At 38.8% G+C, this 21,287-nt stretch overlaps 1 protein-coding gene across 1 annotated transcript in view; it reads right to left on the reverse strand.

The window, feature by feature from the left end:
* Positions 1 to 20,874, reverse strand: part of LOC104511640 (E3 ubiquitin-protein ligase SHPRH-like) — a gene marked incomplete at both ends in the record, with an annotated part of 26,253 nt that extends 5,379 nt beyond the window's left edge. The window contains 13 exons of the mRNA XM_010154335.1: positions 2,135 to 2,360; positions 2,793 to 2,855; positions 3,183 to 3,341; positions 7,017 to 7,159; positions 8,127 to 8,234; positions 10,578 to 10,667; positions 11,914 to 12,002; positions 15,466 to 15,587; positions 15,814 to 15,820; positions 15,922 to 15,941; positions 18,339 to 18,595; positions 18,685 to 18,848; positions 20,796 to 20,874. Coding sequence (XP_010152637.1) covers positions 2,135 to 2,360; positions 2,793 to 2,855; positions 3,183 to 3,341; positions 7,017 to 7,159; positions 8,127 to 8,234; positions 10,578 to 10,667; positions 11,914 to 12,002; positions 15,466 to 15,587; positions 15,814 to 15,820; positions 15,922 to 15,941; positions 18,339 to 18,595; positions 18,685 to 18,848; positions 20,796 to 20,874 — 1,527 coding nt within the window. The remainder of the gene's footprint in view (positions 1 to 2,134; positions 2,361 to 2,792; positions 2,856 to 3,182; positions 3,342 to 7,016; positions 7,160 to 8,126; positions 8,235 to 10,577; positions 10,668 to 11,913; positions 12,003 to 15,465; positions 15,588 to 15,813; positions 15,821 to 15,921; positions 15,942 to 18,338; positions 18,596 to 18,684; positions 18,849 to 20,795) is intronic.
* Positions 20,875 to 21,287: the final 413 nt, after the last annotated feature.

Consider the following 21,287-nt stretch of genomic DNA (forward strand, 5'->3'; position numbering starts at 1 on the left):
AATATTCATACCATATAATTGCCTTACTAAGCTTGCACAAAAAGTCCTTCAGTTAGTATTCACTAACGGAAAAGCCTGGCTATTACTCCTGCTTTCTTCTTCAAGCCAGAGTTTGTGCATATTAAGCATCTGTCTGAAGGGCACAAAGCTTCTCTTGTTTGAAAAAAAGGATTAATAAAAAAGTCTGTGTGACTAAAACAACAAAAGATCTTCTCACTTTTGTTTTCAAAACATTTATAATTTAATTAAATTTAACCTCATGTTGTCTACACTTCTTTTTATTAGGTTAATAAATTAGGTAATGTAGGGTGTAAAAGGCCAATATCTGGTCTTTAATGCAAGCCTGGGTTAGATTTAAAGGTTATTTTACGGCCTATCATCCCTATAGGTCCATGTAGATTAGAATAGTATGGACAACTGAATCAGCATTTCCAAGTCACGACAGACAGAATTGTGACAGCACTATTTTCATTCTCACTGATGTATCAGTCCCATTTCTTGTTGCCTGAAGTAAAAGGATGTGAAGAGACTGTTCGCTTCTTGCAGCAGAAAATCCCCAACACACACAGCAATGCCTTGGTAACTGGCTACCTTATGTCCTCCTCCTTTTGTTAACTGCTTTCATTAACGGCTTGTTAAGCCAAGGACATAAAATAATGAAGCATGTGAACAGCTAGGGTCATTATTCTCCAATCAGCATTGTGGTACCACAAGCAAGTGACCTGACTTTGTGAAAGCAGACTTTATTAGGTGTTTAATAACTCCAGCTATCAGATACCTACATGCTGATTGACGTGTCACTTTGTTTAAAAAGATTTTGAACTGCATTACGCTGTAACCTAGGTTTAGGGGTGTTTTAAAGGTAGCTCCAGATTAAGTCTTACTCCTAAGCAGCACCACCTATTTGAGGAAAGTAGGTGGTCAGTAACTAAGTTGGCTGAAAAACAAAGACAGACTGAATTCCATTAGTTAATCTACGATACATGGATCACTCACTTTAATACCTTCTCTTCTATGGACTAAAGCAAATGTTTAAAATCTTGAATAGCATAGTTTTGCATGAAGTATTGTTGCTTTTTCAAAAACTCCTATAAAAAAGCAAGTTAAGTGACAATTTCCTAGAATCATGAAACAGAAGGCCTGGGAGAAAGATCACAGGGTTGAAAACCTTTCAAGGAACAGGAATTTCTTCTCTTGTATGACCACAAAAAACAAACCTGTACGAAGAGTCAATAAACCTAACACTAATGTACCAAGTGTGTCCTACTGAAGCTGAAGTCTGTTTTAATTAAAAATGAGAAGCAGCAGCATTCAAGAGAAAACACTTTTGATTACATCTAAGCTGTAGGATGGGACCCTTGTGTGCAACAGGTCTTCCCCCTTCTCCTTCACTAGTATGCAGTTACTGCAAGGAAACACAGATGGCACAAGGATGCATGAAGAAAGCCACAGTACACTCCTATAGTTCTCTCTGATCCAAACTACAGGAGACTAATTATTTCTGTTTACACTGTGTAGTAAAGATACAGGAAATAAAGCAATAGTGAAAGGACATTTTTAGCTAGCACAAGACTGAAGGTAAAAACTGAATTAGAATGGACCAACTTTCAGTTTCACAGAATCACAGAATGGTTTGGGTTGGAAGGGTCCTTAAAGACCATCTAGTTCCAACCCCCCTGCCATGGGCAGGGACACCTTCCACTAGACCAGGTTGCTCAAAGCCTCATCCAGCCTGGCCTTGAACACTTCCAGGGATGGGGCATCCACAGCTTCTCTGGGCAACCTGATCCAGTGCCTCACCACCCTCTCCATGAATTTCTTCCTGATATCCAATCTAAATTTCTACAAAATTCTACATGTTAATTTAACTAAACAAACACATTTAATTATATCTGTATGGTATCTTAATAGATGCAATTACATTGCTTACTAATTTGCTTAGTAGTCAGTCTAGCCTTTAGAAACTCTTAAATCATACATAAAACATTTAAACTAGAATCCTGTAATAAACACTGAAAAGTGGTAAACCCTAATATCAGGAATACAACTTAGATTTGTACATACTCAGCTTAAATTGTTTATATTACGTTAAATAGACTACACAACTGTTCCATCACCGTCTCATCTACTGCACCTTATACTCCTTTTTCCATGCTTCAAAGAGTTCCAGAAACACACTGCCTTCTTCAGTTAGCTTAACATCCATTCGGTGAGCTTTGGCAAAGGAGAGAAGAGCTTTCAAGGCACGTTCAGTTTCACTGGTGGCCCACAGTCCTCTACTTGTGGTGGGCAAACGGTCATCAACAAGCCCTTCTTCATCTTCTATCATCTCCTCAAATATTGCCATTTGGCCTTTAACACTTAAAAACAAACCCAACACGGTATTTATCACTGATCTTTGTACTTCCACGTTTAAAAAAAATAATCTATGAACAAGTACGGTATCATACCGTTTGCAACTAAAGTGCAAACATTTGCAGAAACGGGAATATACGCTTAATTAGCATGCTTGTATTTATACCCACACTTTCTGAACACTTAATTTCAAACTTATGGTCATACTATAGCAGCTTAAGAAAAAGTGGCATGTATTTGTTCCTTGTACACAACTTTTCAAATGAAATTTAGATAGAAAAATCAAACCTGACTAATAAAATTGCTATCAAGTCCACTACAGAGAATCTGCTGTAATTTCTTCATTAAGCTATTTCAGAAAACATAAAGTAAAAAATATAAGCTTCTCACTATAAAAAAAGCAAAAGTTGGATTGTTTTATAAAGCTATGAACTTACGTATGAGAAAAGAGCTTCGACTCGTATTCTGTGAACAGCTCATCAGCCTTACAAAAGACACAGCTGCAATACAGAAGGTTGAAAACAAGCACTCAATTTCACAAGAAACCAAACTAATTCCTGTAATTGCCTATTCAACATAAAAAACCCACATAAAAATCCTTTAAAAAGAACAATTTAACAGCCTTATGTACATTCAATATAGCAAGTGACTGGACAAGACTTTACAAGAACAAAACCAAAGAAAGGTCAGGATGGTAACAAATGAATCTAGATACCTGTGTGTGTACAAACCCCAAGTACAGAATAAAAGACTTCAATCTCTTATTTCAAATGAAGGAAAACTTAATAATAGACCTCTAAAGCACATTTTCTTTTTTCAAGACATACTTGTTAAGCGGAAGTCTAACAGGTCGCAAATGGCAGATCGTGGCAGCCTCAATAACCTGCTTAGAGGGAGGGCCTTCTAAGTTTTTCACTGCTTCTCTTACAATCTTCTGGAACTTCTTCACTTCCTCCAGCTGGGTTGTGAGCAGGTACTGAAGGCCTCTGCAGTCCCGGAATCTGATTTAACGAAAAAGGGAACTAACTGCACACTGAGTCACTGAATCCAAACTTAATTTACTACTTTAAGGTAGAAGAGAAATAGCTTAATAGCTATATAAGACAATACATGAATTTCTTATCATAAGCAAATGCTTATTACTGCTACACATTATGCTAGCTGTTGGAAATCATTCCACTGTATCCCCTGGGATGCCTGGTATTTTTACAATAGAAAGGCTCTTTACAAGACTTCAGAAATGCAAATGAATATTGGCCATCAACACCAACCTGCAAACACTCTGGTCCACAATAGAAATCTACTGAAGGTAAGCAACTGAACATACTTATAGTCTTATTTGCATCTGTTGGCCAAACTAATTTTCAATGCATCTGTGCAATCCACAGCAGACACCTGCACCCATCACAAAAATACACTGCATTATGCAAGTTAGCTTTCAAAGTTAAAATTATTAAGTGGACATGTCAGCGAACTACTTTCCTAAAACCTAGCTGACTGTTTTGATGGGAGTGGGAACATGAATACCAGTTAAGCATTTCTCATACTGTGACTTTCCTGTGAGCAGGGGTGTCTTGCCGTGAGTGCACCATTCATACAAGGTCTGGCATTCAGTTACAAGACAGTATTACAAAACTGTGGCTCTACCCCATATGGAAAGTGCAGTGCAAAACGTCCCTTCTATAAAGTGTGGAGAGAAAAAACACAGATTTAACACCACTGAAGTTTAGCATTTAATAGGACCTACTTACACAATATATGTTTTAAAATAAAACAGATGAGTGCCTAACCAGGTAGTCTGAAAATACATGTAAATTGCAATCACAAGTCTGTTTTTAATACCATCAGTTGCCAAATATTCCAGATTTCTGGAAGTCTCCCACACTGTACCCTGGATTAACAGTCTCTAATACTCAACTAGAGACAAGCACTTGTTGCTGCCACCAATGACCAGTAATATTTCATATAACACCTATGGTTTATAGGTTTTTATTCCATATGTTAAATTAAAAAATAAGTTTCATCCCTGTTTTAGAAAAGAAAGTTGTCACAGCTTTTCAAAAGTATATGCAACCTGTAAGCAGCAACAAATTTAAGAGATTCTGCCTAAAGAGCTAATGTCATGAGAAAAAACAAAAAACCACCTGTGCCAGTGCTCAGTCACCCTTACATTGAGGGGGAAAAAAAAAAAAACCCAACCAACCCTAACATTTCCTGATGTTCAGGGGGAACCTCCTGTGTTTGTGCCCATTGCCTCTTGTGCTGTCACTGAGCACTGCTAAAAAGAGCCTGGCTCCATCTTTTTTGCACCCTCCCTTGAGATATTTATATACATTGAGAAGCCTATCCTGAACTGCTGAACAGTCCCAGCTCTCTCAGCCTCTCCTATAAAGAGAGATGCCCCATTCATAAAATCATTTGAGTTGGAAGGGGCCTTAAAGACCATCTAGTTCCAGCCCCCCTGCCATGGGCAGGGACACCTTCCACTAGACCAGGTTACTCAAAGCCTCATCCAGCCTGGCCTTGAACAGTTCCAGGGATGGGGCATCCACAGCTTCTCTGAGCAACCTGTTCCAGCACCTCACCACCCTCTCCGTGAAGAACTTCTTCATAGTATTTAATCTAAACCTCCCCCCTTTCAATTTAAACCTGTTACCCCTGGTCCTGTCACTACAGGCCCTTGTAAAAACTCCCCCCCAGCACCCTTGTAGCCCCTTCAGGTACTGGAAGGCTACAATAAGGTCTCCCGGGAGCCTTCTCTTCTCCAGGCTGAACAAGCCCAACTCTCTCAGCTTTTCGTCATAGCAGAGGTGCTCCAGTCCTCTGAGCATCTTTGTGGCCTTCTCTGGACTCTCTCCAACCAGTTGATATCCTTCTTATGTTGGGGGCCCCAGAGCTGGACGCAGTACTCCAGGTGAGGTCTCACGAGAGCAGAGAAGAGGGGGAGAATTCCCCCTGGGGACCTGCTGGCCACACTTCTCCTGATACAGCCCAGGACACAGTTGGTCCTTTTATCACCATGTTGGTCCTTTATTGGACTCTCCAGTAAGTCCATCTCTTTTATACTGGGGAGCCCAGAACTGGACACAGTACTCCAGGGGTGGATTCAGCACCAAGTAGATAGAAAGGATCAGCCCTCTCAACCTGCTGGCAATACTTGGCCTAATGCAGTCCAGGATACCATTAGCCTTCGTTGTCACAAGAGCACACAGAATGCTCAGGGCCAACTTGGGGTCCACCATAACCCCCAAGGTCCTTTTCTGCAAAGGTGCTTTCCAGCTGGGTGGCTCCTATATCCACTTTGACCAGTCAGAATTTCCTTCTTCCTTCTCTGAATTATGCTGAGTTTTGAAGAAAGAAGAGGTAAAGGTTTGTATCTTAATTGTATTGAATAATCTAAATAAAGTACTGAGAAGTAAAATACAAGCTTACTTCCTACAAGGATAAGGAACTGCCACCTTTAGAGATCATGATGACTGAGTAGTCATACTGGAGGATAGGTCTTTACATATTTAATTGAAATCTGTGCATATTGTAAGTATTTATATTTACACACACACATTTTATATACACATATGTAAAAAGAGATGTAGATAAATGCATATACATACATATAGAAATAAAATAAAAATATGTATTTAACTAAAACATGATTCAGAAGGACTTATGATCAGAAAGAAGATAAGGACTGTTCATGTATTAGAGAAAACTGCCTGAAGTTAACTGTGAGAGCACTCTCCTCCCTGTGTTTTTTCTGTAACAAACCTACCGAGCTGGAGCACAGAACATACAAGAGGAGACTGGGAGAAAAGGGTTTATTCAGCATTAAAATGACATCACATAGATGAATAAAGCAAAAAGGTCTCCCCTAACTGGAAGGTACAGAGAAGACTGAGCCAAACTTTTCTCCAAGGCACATGGTGAAAGGACAAGAGACAACAAGATGCAACACAGGAAATATTAACTAGATAGAAGTAGTTTTAAATTTGGCTTTTTTTTTTTTCTCCAATGAGGTGGGTCAAATACTGGAACAGGCTTCATACAGAGGCTATGAAATCTCCCTCCTTGGAGACACCCTAAACTCAACAGGACAAATCCCTGCACAACCTGACTGGGCTGAGCCTCTGAGCATGGACTTGGATCTCTAATCCGCAGGTTGGTCTGAGTGACCTCCAGATGTCCCAATCCACTATTCTGTAATTGCACACCAGTGATACTATTGCCTTGAACATGAAATCAAACCAAAATTCTTTGCTTAGGAAAATAGTGATGCTATTTTATGCAGTTACACATTTTCTAATAGCACCTACTTCCCACTTAAGCAAGTTAATTTCTTTTAGAGGTTACTCAATTTTAATGTAGTAAACTTTGAATATTTCTTGCTTAGCAGTTACATGAGTACAGAAGACATTAAAACCAGAGTAGATAATACAAAGGAACATTTAAAAAAATGCTTGTCTAGGAAAAAACTAATTCTCCTGCCTTTTTTCCAGGTCTTCTATCTAGCTATGCTTTTTGGGGTCTGTTTTTGAAACTTAATTGCAGCCCAGATGCTCCAAAGCAAAAATGCCTGCTACGTAATTGCAACTCTTAGCAGAAACAGTAAGAGGACTTGAGCAGATTGAACTGTACTCATTAGTTTATTTTAGCCATTTTCTTACTTCTCTGCCATGGAGAGTTTATTAGTCTGCTGTTTGTAGTTGCTGGTTATTTCATTTTTCACACGTTGCACAAGCTCCTCATCAATGGCGTACTGTATTGCTGTGTGGATGACATCCAGCCACCAAGGAGAACTCGCATGTATCTGTACACAAAATACGTATTTATCCACAAATGTTCAACAAACCACCAGTTCACTCATTGCAGCAGAGGCTTATACTACTCTTTAGGCCACACTCAACCACAGATGGGTAAATTCCATGGAAAGTAAAAGATGAGAGCGTGCTTACAAAACATCATTCCTTTTCCTGTTAAAGTGCATATATGACTAAGATATTTTCTCTACTCCCATCTACTTCCACACCTTCAATTGCCTCAGCCATCTACACAGAATAGCCACATAGAGCTATTGTGATAGAAAAGTTTCCTTCTTCTCTCTAACAGAAGAGAGAACCATTTATTCAGAGGAAGCAAGCTCTCTGTGAAATTAATAGAGCAACACTGAAGTAACCTTATAATTTTAAGAGGTGAAAGATGCAGCAGTTACCATCCTTATGTGCCATTTGCCCCCGTTTCTTTATTGTTTCTTTACAACTGTGCACGTGACAAGCAGCATTTCAACTCAGGTGCTAATGAACTGATGAAGGGGTTGCACTTTTCCATGAAACCTGAATTGTCATATGGACTAAACACCACCAAGCCTTAAGCACAACGGCTACATGTTTATCAAAGAACAGTTCCTTTGAAAGTTACCAGAATACCATCTGACACACCACAGAAATGTTTTAAGGCCAACACCTGTAACTTATCTGAATTACAGGTGAAGCACAGTTAACATACAAGTCAAGGCCAGTGTTAAACTTATCACCCCACCACATACTCTGCTTTTAGTGATCTGTTCCCCAAGTACTGTGTGTGCTGGTGTGCGTGGAGAACACAGAATAGGTTTTGGGGCTCTGTGTGTGTGCGCTCACTGAGAGACTCGTTCCAAAAAGGCCTTCCAAGAACTGTTAGAGATAATAAACAGCAGGAGATCTGGATAAACAGATGAAAAAAGTATTTTTTAAAAAAATACTCAAAATTCAGAGACTAAACATGTAAGAGGTACCTGCCTTTCTTTGGAGCTCCCTAATGGTCTGAAGAACTGGCTGTAAAGCCTGATGGGCTTCTGCAACTTCTGCATTGGATTTACTCATATAATGCTGTCGAAGTTGTTGGGCCTGTATGGAAGTAAGAGCTTAAATTATGCACAACTCACTTTTGAGGAATAAGTGAGAATGTAAAAACTCCCCAGCTACCACAATGTTTTAAAACTCTTAGCTATGTATGTGCTACCTCCTTTCATCCATGAGCAGTATTTACCGTTAATTTTTTCCTCTAAAATCTCACCACAAAAAAATTTTTGAGAAGACAAACAACTACAAAGATGCCAACTAGGCAATTTTGGTTTTGGACTAATACAAACAACATATTACATTACAAAAAGGAACTGGAATTTAACTCTGAATTCTTACTTCCCTGAGCATTAAAATACCTTGTGTTGAATAAAGTAGACAATAAATAGATCCTAGAACAATCTGAGAACAGGAAAAACTTAACTCACCTACATATAAAACTTATCCATAAAATAAGGAAGATTTAAACTTATTTTTAGGTGCAGATACAATTTTTCATAAAAATTACTTCTGACGGTGAGAACTCCTTGTTATGCAGGTGTCTTCACATTATAATTATTTGATATTTTAAGAACTGATGAACACGTAAGTTATATTTGTTACAAGTAACATGTACACACAACCCTATATTCCACCATGACATTACGATTTCACTAGATACCTTTATTTTCTGTATTTTAAATGCACCCTACGTCTGTCTTTTTGTTTGCTACTATCAAGATAATTATAGTTACAGATGGAGCTCAGTTTACCAGGAGTGGACAGGGGTCTCAGGTGTTTGAATGAGCTACTGGTAAGAGCTATAAGAAACAATTTTTCCTTCAAATTTATAAGTAAAATACAAGTTTTCCAATCTTATTTACAATAATGTCAGGAGGGGTGAGATAGAAAAATGCTGGAGGCATAGGTCAATAAAATGGGCATAATTTCTATAAAGGCTGGTAGAAACTACTTTATATATTTAAGGAAACAGGTCTCACTAGAACAGGAAAAAATGCTACGTATGCACAGAATTTGCATAAAAATAATAAAATATCACAAGACATCCAAATAATAAGACAGATACTCATCACCACCGTGTAAGTGAAGAGGCTGAAAAAACTGGGCTTGTCCAGCTTGGAAAAGAGGCTTAGAGAGTACAAAACAGCAGCCTTCCAGCAGCCAGAAAGAAGTCACCAAGGAGCAGCAGCCAGGTATTTTACTGAAGTGCACAGCAAGTACACAAAGGACAACGCCTATAAATTGGAACGGGTGGTTCTAGGTGATGACTCCTCCCCACCATGAGCATTATGAAGCATTGGAATGGGTTTGCTCAGGTAAGTTAGAAAATTTCTTTCTTTGGAGGTTTTAACAGCCCAACTGGATAAAGCCCTGAGCTACTTGCTCAGAAATCAGTGTTGACCCTGCTCTGAACAGGAGCTTCAGCTAGAGACAGCCCAGGGTACTTTCCAACCCAAATGGTGGCACACTAACTATGTATGTTCTTTTGCACGTGTGGTCCACATGTGCACTACGAGTAACCAGTGTGGAGCAGTGATCCCAGCTATCTACCGGATACTTGCCCTGTTAAAATTAAAGGTATAGTTAGGCAGGCTTATGCACACAGTCACACAGTGCGTTCTTTCTGGCCAAAGATGGTCAATCTTTCCAGATGTTCAGGCAGTACAAGAGTGACAAGGATGAACCAGATGCTGCAGGGCATGTGAGTACAATATGGGTAATACAGGGAGAGCCTGGACAGATGCCACTGGCAAACTTTAGGCTATGAACTCCACAAATCAGGACCTTGTCAGGAACATTTCAAAGAAAGTATTATCTGTTCCATATACAGGAGCAAAAAGAGGTAGAGAAACAGCTTCAAGGCATGATGCAGAACATGCGTTAGACAGTAGTAGCTTATATTTACTAGGAGATGGGGTAGTGTTTTGGAATGGAGGGCACATATGCAAGACAAATAAATTTAACCTACAGAAGATTCTGACTATCTGCAGTTAAAATGAGAAAGGCTAAAGAAAACGTGAGGAAATAAGGGCTCAAAAGAATTCAGGACGATGCATTCTTTATCAGTAACATGTATGTAAATTATTTCCACAAGAACATTGTGGGGGTGGGGAAATCACATTTTAGGCATAATTATTAAAGTTTCCATAAAACCCACTCACAACGTAAGAGATCAGACATTCTGAACAGCAGCATTTTGCTGGACATTTTTGGTCTCATATCTCACACTGAGCAACTCCTGATTTTACTAACCTGAAAGGAAACGTACATACGTAGCTTTCAAGTTAATGTTACTTCTTCAGTTAGACAAAATCTTGAAGGATTTAAAAAAAAAAAATAAAAAGGTGCTCTTCAAAATGTATATATATAAAAATGAACAATGTTTACCTCCTCTGCAAGCCGGCCATCACGCAAAGTTGGGGGAATTCCTGGGTGCTTTGCCAACAATTCCATCAAATTGTGTGTGGAATGAAGTCTCTGAACGTACACAAAGTCAACAGCAATCATGGAGAAAAAAAATACATTGCAACATCTGTGACACAAAGCTTAAACAGCAATGAAAGCTTACAGCAAGAACTTAGCATTAATTTAAAATTAGGCCTTCCCCCCTGCCCCCCAAGAGGAACTTGTGCTCTTCTCACCTCATGGGATTCACTTCACCTTTGCCCTATTACTGCCTCAGCCACTGAAGAGCACTGGACAGCAGCAGTTTGGCATTAGCTTCAAGAGCTACACCTACACAGCCAGGAAGTGCTCAACAGAAGCTGAGTTCTATTACACAAAGGTAGAATTAGGCAGTGTACATGTTGAGGGAAAAGCCCTTTATTGGATTGCATAATTCCAGTAAAACAACTTTATTAACAAACTTACTATGAGTAGCTTAACAAGATTATGCTGATACAGCCATGCTAAGTGAAAAATGCCTCTGGGAATTCACAAAAGAGAAGGAAGGCTCAAAGCAGTGAAATGGAGCCAACAGATGGCCACATACAAAATAATCAAATAAGTTAACGAAGCAAGCAAAGTGAAGAAATAGACAACTGATGACTTCTTATTTACTTGTTATTAACATTTAAATATCTTGTTATGCTTACAAGAATTTTTGTCAATTTGTAACTGACACTTCTTGAAGAAATATGAAGACATAACTTACAAAACCACTGCTTTTTAATAAGGAAATTATACTCATTTTTTAATACAGTTTTCAGAATCTATTAATAGATTTCCTGAAGAGAAAATTCACTTTGGTACTTTTTCATGTTTTGATGCCCTTTCAGTGAACATCTTCTGCAGTGCAGTAATTTTATTATTCTCCACCATTTGGCACATTAATGTTATTCTCAGTGGAAACACAGCATCCTCGTTTTGCAGCAGGTAATATAGTACCATTAATGTGAGCAGCCAATCACATTCACAAGTCTAAGAATTCAGCTTGTTAGGTTTGTTGCAGAACAGCAGGTGGAGATCATACACTGTTTCTGGGATACCATGAAGACTCACAAGCAAAGGTTACTAGAAATACAGCAGCTTCAAAAAAAAAGAAAAAAAAAAAGGAAACGTGAAGGTCACTTGACAGATTCCTACCTAAAGTTTGTGATAATGACAGGAAGCTGAAAGAATCACTCAGCACATCACTGGGAGGAAGACAAGACTGACCTGTTAAATGAAATCTAAACTATTCCAGTTCTTAATTATGTCTCTTGACATTTGAATGCTCACTCACCTGCAATGAATCTGTTTTGAGCTTTTCTTTGTGCTCTTCAGATGATCTTAACACTTCTCTGTACAGCTCTGCAGCCAATGTATATTCTCCTGAATTCGAAGAGAGTAACAAAAACACACGTACACATATTATGTTGGTTTTTAAATACACAAACGGCCAGGACTGGCCATCACTTTTAACATACTAAGACATTTTCAGAAAGGCTGTAAAATATTCTGTTTGTCTTCAGGCAAATCTTCCCTATTCCTTGTCACCCTCCACCCCCCCAAGAAAAAAAACAACCCAAAACCAACTGTCAAAAGACAGGAAGTATTACATTTTACAAAGACTAAAGCATTTTCTGAATTAAATATATTTGAGACTGCAAAATCTGTAGACTTCTTGATCTTAACATACGTATTCACAGTTGCATAAATCCAGAAAATCTCACACATTGCACTAAAAAAACGTCAGCTACAACTCACCAGCGATGCATTACTAAACTCACACTGAAAATACATTATTCACTCTTCCAGTGAAAACAATGAAAGCTATGTCATACGTCAGAAATGCAGAAATGATTAAATACATGCAGGGAGCATAACTACTGATGAAAGCTAACATAACGATCACTTCTCAGAAAACAGATTATATAAATTTAAAAAAAAGAAACAGGAAATTGAAGTCACATATGGAAAAGCAGCAAAAAAAAATATCTATTTTTATTTTCTTTTCTGAACTGAAAGATTTATTTAGCCAGTAATAGTCTTAGAAGACTGTGAAAACATGTAGAATTACAGGGACGCGAAATGTATACAGACAGGTAACAGTAAAACAAAAATCATCTTCCTACATATCTGGAAGTGTAACAGCCCTACTGTTACAGGCCCAATGCATTTATTCTTTATGTCAGACTGACAAGCCGGAGTGTCAAAGGTTACCCCTTACAATAATACAGTAACTGAGATGTTCTTGCTCTGTGTTAGGCTGACAGCAATGTTAAAGGTTAATTCTTAAAATAATATACAATTGAAATGCCTTTCTGTGTTAAACTGCCAGACAACATTTTATTCTTCACTGTGTGCTGTTTCTGGTTGTAACATGTTCTGTTTCAATGGTATTTGATTAGGATTAGTTGTTTTGACTTAATTCCTCTTTCCCACTGTGCTCTGTTACACACTACATGATCTCACTACACTTTCTTAGATTTGCACTGCTCTGTTATGATGAGGATCCGCTAGTTTGACTCTATTCCTCTCACTATGTTAAGTTATTTTGGTCAAGGTGCTAGTTCTAACGACGTTTCAGATGTTAAGCTGCATTGAGGATACACTGTCTCACTATTCTAGCGGTGCCCTGTACTTTTTCAGAGCACGACTGGGATTTTGACAATACCCTGATTCTCAGTATCTCTTCCCAAACCACATTACTGGGAAAGGTTTGATTACAGGAGAGGAGCCCCTTGCTCATCAAAAGCAGGAGGGTACAGGCTCGTTAATATCTCAGCAGTGTCCTTATAAGCTGAGAAGTGTTTTTATAAATTAGAAGACATCTTAAGAATTCTGGTGTGTTGGTTTTTTTTTTTTTTTTTATGAACTTTGCTCAATAACGGCTGATTATAATACTAAAAATCACACCCATAGGTCAAAGAAACCCCTACCTAGGTGAAGACCCTTCCCCTGAGCATGCATTACAGTGGAAGTAGTGTGCCAGTAATATTATAACTGTATAACCAAGCACTGTAAAGGGGGATGGATTGGGAAATTACTGGATCTAAAGGTTTTGTGGATAAATACAGCTCAAAAAGCTCTGTTCAGAGTGCATGCTAGGCAGAGATACACCCAATGCACCCAGCTCTGCAATAATTCTGTGTTGGCTTCTGAAAATATGATTTTGTATAGAGTTTTCTTTGTTACTTTTCGGTTACGCTACTTCAACATTTGTTGTTTCTCACATTGCAAGAATTGCCAGTTTTAAGGGTATAGTCCTGCAATACACTACTCCCATTACTAGTACAAGCCAAAAGTTACATGCTGAATTTGCAAGGCCTCAAGGCTGAGGCTTGTCAGGCCTCATTTCACTTTTTCTTGACCTGCCTGCACCTTTTCCTTAGCTGTGACAGCAATTTCTGTAATGCACCAGGTGCCTACGCCTAATTTTTTTTCTTTGTTTTTACTTTTGTTTATCTTTGTGTGGTACAATCACAGCTTTATATAGATAGCAGTAACAAGCAGTTATTTTATGAAGAATGAGATATTTACAACTAACACACTGATGTAGTTTGGAGAAATACAGGCCTAGTTACAATAGCAAAGGCCTTGGAAAGTAAAGATATAGGATGCAGTGTAGAGGAGTACAGCCATGGGATGCTAAGAGATGGTGCACAGGCTTGGCAGTGAATAAGGAAGCCAGGGCTATAAACAACTCACCCACAGTCAAAGAAATGCAGACCTAGAGCTGGACAAAACTGGCTTTAGGGGCAAAGAGAACAAAGAAATAGTATGTAACATTCATAAAAGGCATCATGTACACTAAATTTGGTGTTAATGTGGAGCTGCAGACCAATGAAGAAAGAGAAAGGTGTAAAAGTGTGCTAGCAAACATAAAAGTGACCTTAACTGATCCTTCAGTGAGAAAGGAGAAACAATCAACACAAACATCCTAGAGCTACAGACCAGAACCCTGCCTCAGTCCTGCTTTTGTTTCTCACCACATGCAATTGTTAATCTTCTTTTCAAAAATGGCCAAACTTAATTTTTGCTACTAGTCTATTTTATAAATGGCTGTATAGAAATCTTTTTAAGTGCTTAATTCTACCCGAAAACTTTGATCTCCATCCTGCAATCCAAGTATTTCAAGCCTACTAACTACAGACTAGAGAAACTGAATGTAGCCTTTCTGAAGGCAAGTAACAGAACAGGCAGTTTGCTTGTTCCCTTTGAAGGAAGACTTTGACATGAGCTGGAAAAATTCAAGCAGTTTGTCAACTTGGCAAAGAGGCATTTCTTTCAGATACATGACTATGTCATTTTAATTTATTATTTTGTTTAAGTGGGACATTTAAGATTAATATTAGTTTTTGTTACCCATTCAAAACTTCTTTTTCCTCCTATTTCAGACAAAATCTACATCGACAGAGCTGTATAGCAGGCACAGCAAACAGGTCCCATGTTCAGCAGTTTATGTGGGGGCGAAAAAAAGGGGGGGCACAAGGGAGCCCAGAAAGCAGTACTGATAAAACAAAAGCAGGTTAAGTACAATTACACACGTATGACTTCTTTTATCCTCCCAGTACACAAACGATAAAGTCAAGAAAGAATATAAAACAAAAAGGCCAGAAATACCCCAAGACATCTCAAAGATGCACCGCACTACACCTGTGTTTTTCTCCCTCATCTAGAACAAATGCTGTTTTCTGTTACAAACACTGCTACAAGCCTCTTCAGTTTCCCAGGATTTCACTATGTCTTTTTCACCAAATTCAAAGAAGCTGCTGTTTTCACATGCTGTCATCTAAACCACAATTAGCCTACTAAAAGGAGTAAAGAGTGTGCTACAACCATCCAGTCTTACCTTTAATGATATGGATACCAGCTAAGCCGTTCAGAGCACACACCAACTGTCGGTGAGCTTCCTCGCACTCCGTTCGACATTTCTTCTGCAAGGATGTTAGCAGTTCTTCCATGGTCATGGTGCTGCAGTGGAGACCAAACAGCTCACATGTGAAACAAAACCACAATACTAGAGAAGTAAAATGGTCATGCTGTGCAGCACGAAAGATTGTTACACGCATCCAACATAGGGTGCAAATGTTTAACTGACATCTATTTACTTATTGAAAAAACCCTAGTTGTCACTTTTTCTTTCAGACAGAGCTTTACTCCAACTTGAGTACGTCAAGAGGTAGATGCCTACTAAAACCAGAAAGCTATAGGAAACAAGGAAAATTAGAAGAAGGTAAAGAAACCTTCACGGGGCAAAATATTCTGCTCCTTCTGTTATAGTGGTGAACTGGAAACAAGCAAAAACAGAACGCATTTTGGTATAAGCTGTTCAAAGAAAAACAGCTGAGTACCTTTCTCCCCCTCGCTACCAGCCTAAACCCGTGAAACAGATGTAACAGTGAAGAGAAAATGTGTGAAATGAGAATAGTGAAGATTAGCAAGTATTATAATTTTAAACTTCCTTTTCTACATTTGTTTGTAATATTTGTAATTCGTAAGAGACACTTAGTCAGAAGATAACTAGCTTAACATAAAAATATAGGAAATTAAGAGGTAAGAGAGAAGCAAGAACAGAGATGAGAAAAAAGAAGCACAAAAGAAAGCTTGGAATATGGCCAAGGGACATAGAATCCAGGCAGGGAGAAGCCTGATGCAAAGTGACAAAAGAGTAAACTGCAATAACAGTCTACAACAGCTGACCTGAGGCTGCTTCTATGAGCAATTGCTGCATGAGACCAGACACTATCCCCCTCCCTGAAGCACTGCTCCTCAGCCTCATTCACCTTCAGAAAAAGGATTTACTATTTGGCCTTTAGTGCCGTGGAGCAGAGTAAGAGGTGACCTAACTGCTGTGCAGTCTGGGCCCAAGCTATGACGGATTGGCATCCCTGACCCCCTCTACAACACTGTTCATTTGCCCACTCTGTTCCTGAAGTTCATGCTACAGCATGCCTTAAGGCAATAGAATTACTTCTTATAATTAGCAGAATTCTGCTGAGGTATTGGCAAACACACAGAGCACTTGCTTCTCGTACTTAGGTAAGTAGCAGTGGTAGAAATACCACTCACTTTCAAAATCTTCAGGAGATACAAGAAAAAATATAAAAGCAAAAGGATGTACATATACAGTATACAATATAATACACAGTCTGAGACTACTAATTAAGACAAAAGAAGATGTTGGGGTTTTTTACTCAGTTTAACTAGGGAAGCCTAGAAAACTCCCTTTTGAGGGCTGTTTTTTTGCTGAGCAAATGTTATAATTTAGTGCCTTCACGATACAGGTGAAGGAAAAAAATTCATCTAGCATAGATTATGCTCCGAACTCAGCTTTCTTGTCCCACTAGATTTCTTTTCTTTGAATTTCTAGCACTGAATGTCTTCATTATTCTCATACGTACAAGCAAAGCCAGGAGCCAAATCTTCTCTCTATTCTGTGAGCATCTACTGCTGCAGTCAAGTTTGGTTCACAGAAAAAAAATATAGATAGTGCTTGGAAACAAATTTTCTTTTTACATAGAGACAGGAAGCCTGGGAGGAATACAGAAAAATTGTCTGAGCAGCCAGGGATCAGGTTAGGAAAGGTAAAGCTCAAATAGAATTAAATCTGGCCAGGGATGTCAAGGGCAACAAGAAAAGCTTCTATAAAATATGACAACGATAAAAGGAAGACTAGGGAAAATGCGTATTCCACTAGCTTATTCAGTTGCAGATATCTTGTATGGACTGGTGGGAATATTGATTTCTCCAGTGTTTGAGTCCTTGCTTCCACACCAGCAGACTGCTAGACAGAAAGTGCTACAGCACAGTGCCTACTATTGGTCCCTGCTGAAGTAGGTGCAAAGTCAGTTACAGCTGTTTAGGCACCGTAGATGCCCCGTATGAGAAAGCAGAAGGAATAGGACACAAAGTTTCATAAAAGGATACAAAGAGAGTGAATAGAATGAACAAGAGCAGGAAACAGTAGAAACAACACTGACAGTGTTAAAAAGTTTAAGTTCTCCCCTACTTGTAGCTGAAGAACAGAACCAACACACACAGTGCACTGAGAGCCTGGAATGAGAACAGCCTGTTCCATCACAACCCCCCTTCTAATTGACTGAAAAGTAGCAGCTACATTTTGCAGAGTGCTGGCAACCTGGTTTCAGTCTACCAAAGGCTGAGGCCAAACTGGTATTTGCAGGGCACTTGTGAGGCAGATGACCTTGAAAGCAGGGGAAAGGGGGCAAGAAAAAAAAGCATTCAAACAGCTTTCTAGTTCAGATTTACATTTACAAATTTTGCAACCTTCCATTAATAACATTTTCTTTGAATTAAAGAATTATTCCATTCTGTTTATCCATTTTATTCATTTTTCTCATTTATGAACATGAGTTTTGCCTCTTGCAAAGATCAGTGAGCTTTTTTAAAGCTGAAAGACAAGCTGATTTGTTTCACACTCAGTCTGTCAGCTGCAACACCCTAATATCCATCAGCATCAAAGTTGAACTGTTACTGCACAAACCACTGCCTCAGTACCGTGTTCTTTAGCATAAGAATTACACTGACTTCCCTACTACATCCTGTTCAACTTCGGAGGTCAGCTTGGTGTGGCATAGTTGCACATTTAAATGAAGAAGCTTAAAATTAGGTTTGAGAACTGTACAAGATCTTGCACCGTTAGGGATGATCAGAGTTCTGCTCTGGATAAAGCAAGCCATTTAAGAAGTGACAGAAATTCACCTTTTCTGTAACTGCAAGAACTCTCCCCGAACAGCTTGCGGATGACAGCAGGCCTGCCTCAGCCGCAGCAAAGGGTACAGAATAGAAGTCACAGTCCTTCTATCGAGGCTACTAAGCTTAAGAGTCCAATCCGAAATCTTCCTGAGTTTTGCCAACGCATCCTGGCAGCACACCTCGCGCTGGCGATGATAGAAGTGTCTCTCCACAGGAGAAAAGTGAAGCCAGTGTACATTTTCTGTCTGAGGGGGGATCTGAATCTGCAATTAAAAAAGAAAATAAGTAATTTGCAAACAAAGCTATTGATAAATGTTGGCCAGAAATTTTAAAACCCCAAACTCTTATTTACTTGGTCAATCACATCCTTCTTCGCTGATCTCCACATTATCTTGGCAATTAGACTGTAGAGAGGCTGAGGATTTTTCCTACAGTAAGGTCGATATAAAAGTTGGTCCCACCAATGTTTGACCCAGTAAGGATCAACTCCAAGAAAGAGGACTAATCCATACAGATCTGCCAAGAAAAGAAAGTGTTTTAGAACAATGTTTGTGTTTTAACACTTCAAAATATGCCTCAAAAAATTAACTTGCATTGAAAGGTTACCAAGCATAAAGCAACTACATTCTGGCCATTATCTTTTCCACGTGTTTTCCAGTTATTCCCTTGCCAAAATACCTAATTTGAGGCAGGGGACCGGGTAGGGGAAGGTGGGGGTTCTCTCCTTCAGCTAGTGGTTGATTTTCATAGAACTTGCAGGAATGTAACTGTTTGTGAGACACTTTCCTAATTTCAAGTTTAGCAGAACAGAGCAATGAATTTAAACCTACTCAGAGCAGAGGTGAGAGGCAGAAATTACATGATTGCATATGTTTAACTGGGTTTGCCAGGTTTCTCTACAACAATATTACACAGTATCATTACTTCATAGCCTGCTGTGCACCAACTGTCTGCTGCCCACCATCCCAAAAGGGGCTGCAATTCAGAAGACTTTCACTTTTCTACTAAGGCAGAAGAAATTAACAAAATACACTTTCATCGTTTTCTTACTAATTGAGAGAATACAGCTTGCTAGTTCTGCCCAATTCAGAAACCCATCTTTCTGGGGCATGAAATTTAAGGTCATACTGACTGTAATTTGTAAGATTTGTACCTAAATCTTACTGGAAAAATACCAAAGAACACGTTTAGATGCTGCATGTGGACAATGCAGAAACAGAAGCATATGATGGTATTTTACAGGTAGTTCTTAAAGGTCTGGTGTCTACATTCTTTATTATGTTAGCTTGCTGGTAATTCTGGTATTCAGCTGAGAGCTCTAAGACATTCACCAAATACATCATAGACCAGGGGAAGAAAAGTGCCAGGAGTCATTTCTATGCAGGAAGGAATGGTTTACCCAGAGGTCCTATGCCACGTGATTACAGCAGCAGCGACACAGATTCAAATTAGTCAGCAGTTTTCATCCCCTATGTGATGAAGGCTGCCTCAGTGCCTGGCCAGCATGTTTTACGGACAATACGACATTTCAGATATGTATTACATCAACACTATCACATATAAGGGCTTGAACAAGTTAATCACAGTCAAATCAATCACTTCCTTCTATAGTGTTTGCTTTATTAACTACATATTGCCACAACTATTATGTGTATTTATAAATTTAATCCACAATTTCGTAATTAAACCTACAATATTAATTTTTATAATAGTTTGGTAGCTGAACAGTTGTTCCCAAATGCACAGAAGAGCTTACACAGATTTATCCACTTTCAAACTCATTGCCTCCCTGTGTAGCACATACTCCTAAATCCAAAGAACACAGGGAGATAAAGCAGTTAAGACAGCTCTCTTTCTTTTTTAATATCTGTCTGAAGCCTGTGTTCAGAAACTGAGTAACGCTCAAAAAAGACAAGCTAAATGACACCTGCTAACAGAGCTCCTTATTCCACACATCTCAAATCATTAAGTCCTTACATAAGAACTTAAGACAGTTTTATAAAGCTCTGGTACAGTTTTTAGGATTTATATGCATGGCAGTTGATGCCCACGGAAGTTCATACAGGGCTACTCAAAAAGCAAATACGGCTTTGCTCTCTGTATTTGACAGTTTCAAGGATTCTGCAACCAGAGCAGACTGTCTTTAGCTGCAATTGAGAAGGGTTAATATGTACCCACTCTGCTAAATGAAGAACAGACTTGAGACAGCTGTTCGACATACAGATGCTTTACACCCCAAAGTATTTGCCTAACTCGGGGAGATAAAGGGATTTCAGCTCTGCAGTTTTTATATTGATACATTTATTGATGTCTTTATTACATGCTTAAGGTTTAAGGCTTACCAAGTCAGAGTACCTAACGAACTGAATGCAAGACTACCAGGCATTTTAACTGCTTCAAACCGCTAACTCATTATCAGCACAAAGAAAACCCACGGATGACACTGCTGCATATAAACCTCACCTTCTAATCCTCGCTGCACAGGAGTGCCACTGACACACCAGCGATTGATTCCACTTAAACGGAGTGCCATTTCAGCAGCCTAGCAAAAGAAGATAGAACCAATGGTAGGAAAAAAAACACCTCACAACCAAAAAAAAAAAGAATAAAGAGTGGAAGAGTCTGAAAACAAGCAGACCTTATTTTTACAAAGTCTGAACATCTTTCCAACATATAAGATTAGCAGACCTATGAGCAACATTGGTACAATGTATTAAGAAAATGTGTATAAAGTTATGGAGCTTTTTCCGAAGGTAATCGAAAGCCATTACAACTTCCAAGTAATCAAATGCAATTAAGGGTTTACAAAAGGCAAACAGTTAGCAAAAGAAATTGTTCGTAAAAAAATTTAAAAATTAAATACTATAAGCCATGATGTAAGTAGCATTTTTGTCTTCCTGTCTTGAGCAAAATGACTGGACAAATATTAATTAAAAATCATAGAATGGTTTGGGT

This window comes from Eurypyga helias, unplaced genomic scaffold, assembly GCF_000690775.1.
Source record: "Eurypyga helias isolate BGI_N326 unplaced genomic scaffold, ASM69077v1 scaffold7396, whole genome shotgun sequence".
Lineage (NCBI taxonomy): Eukaryota > Metazoa > Chordata > Aves > Eurypygiformes > Eurypygidae > Eurypyga > Eurypyga helias.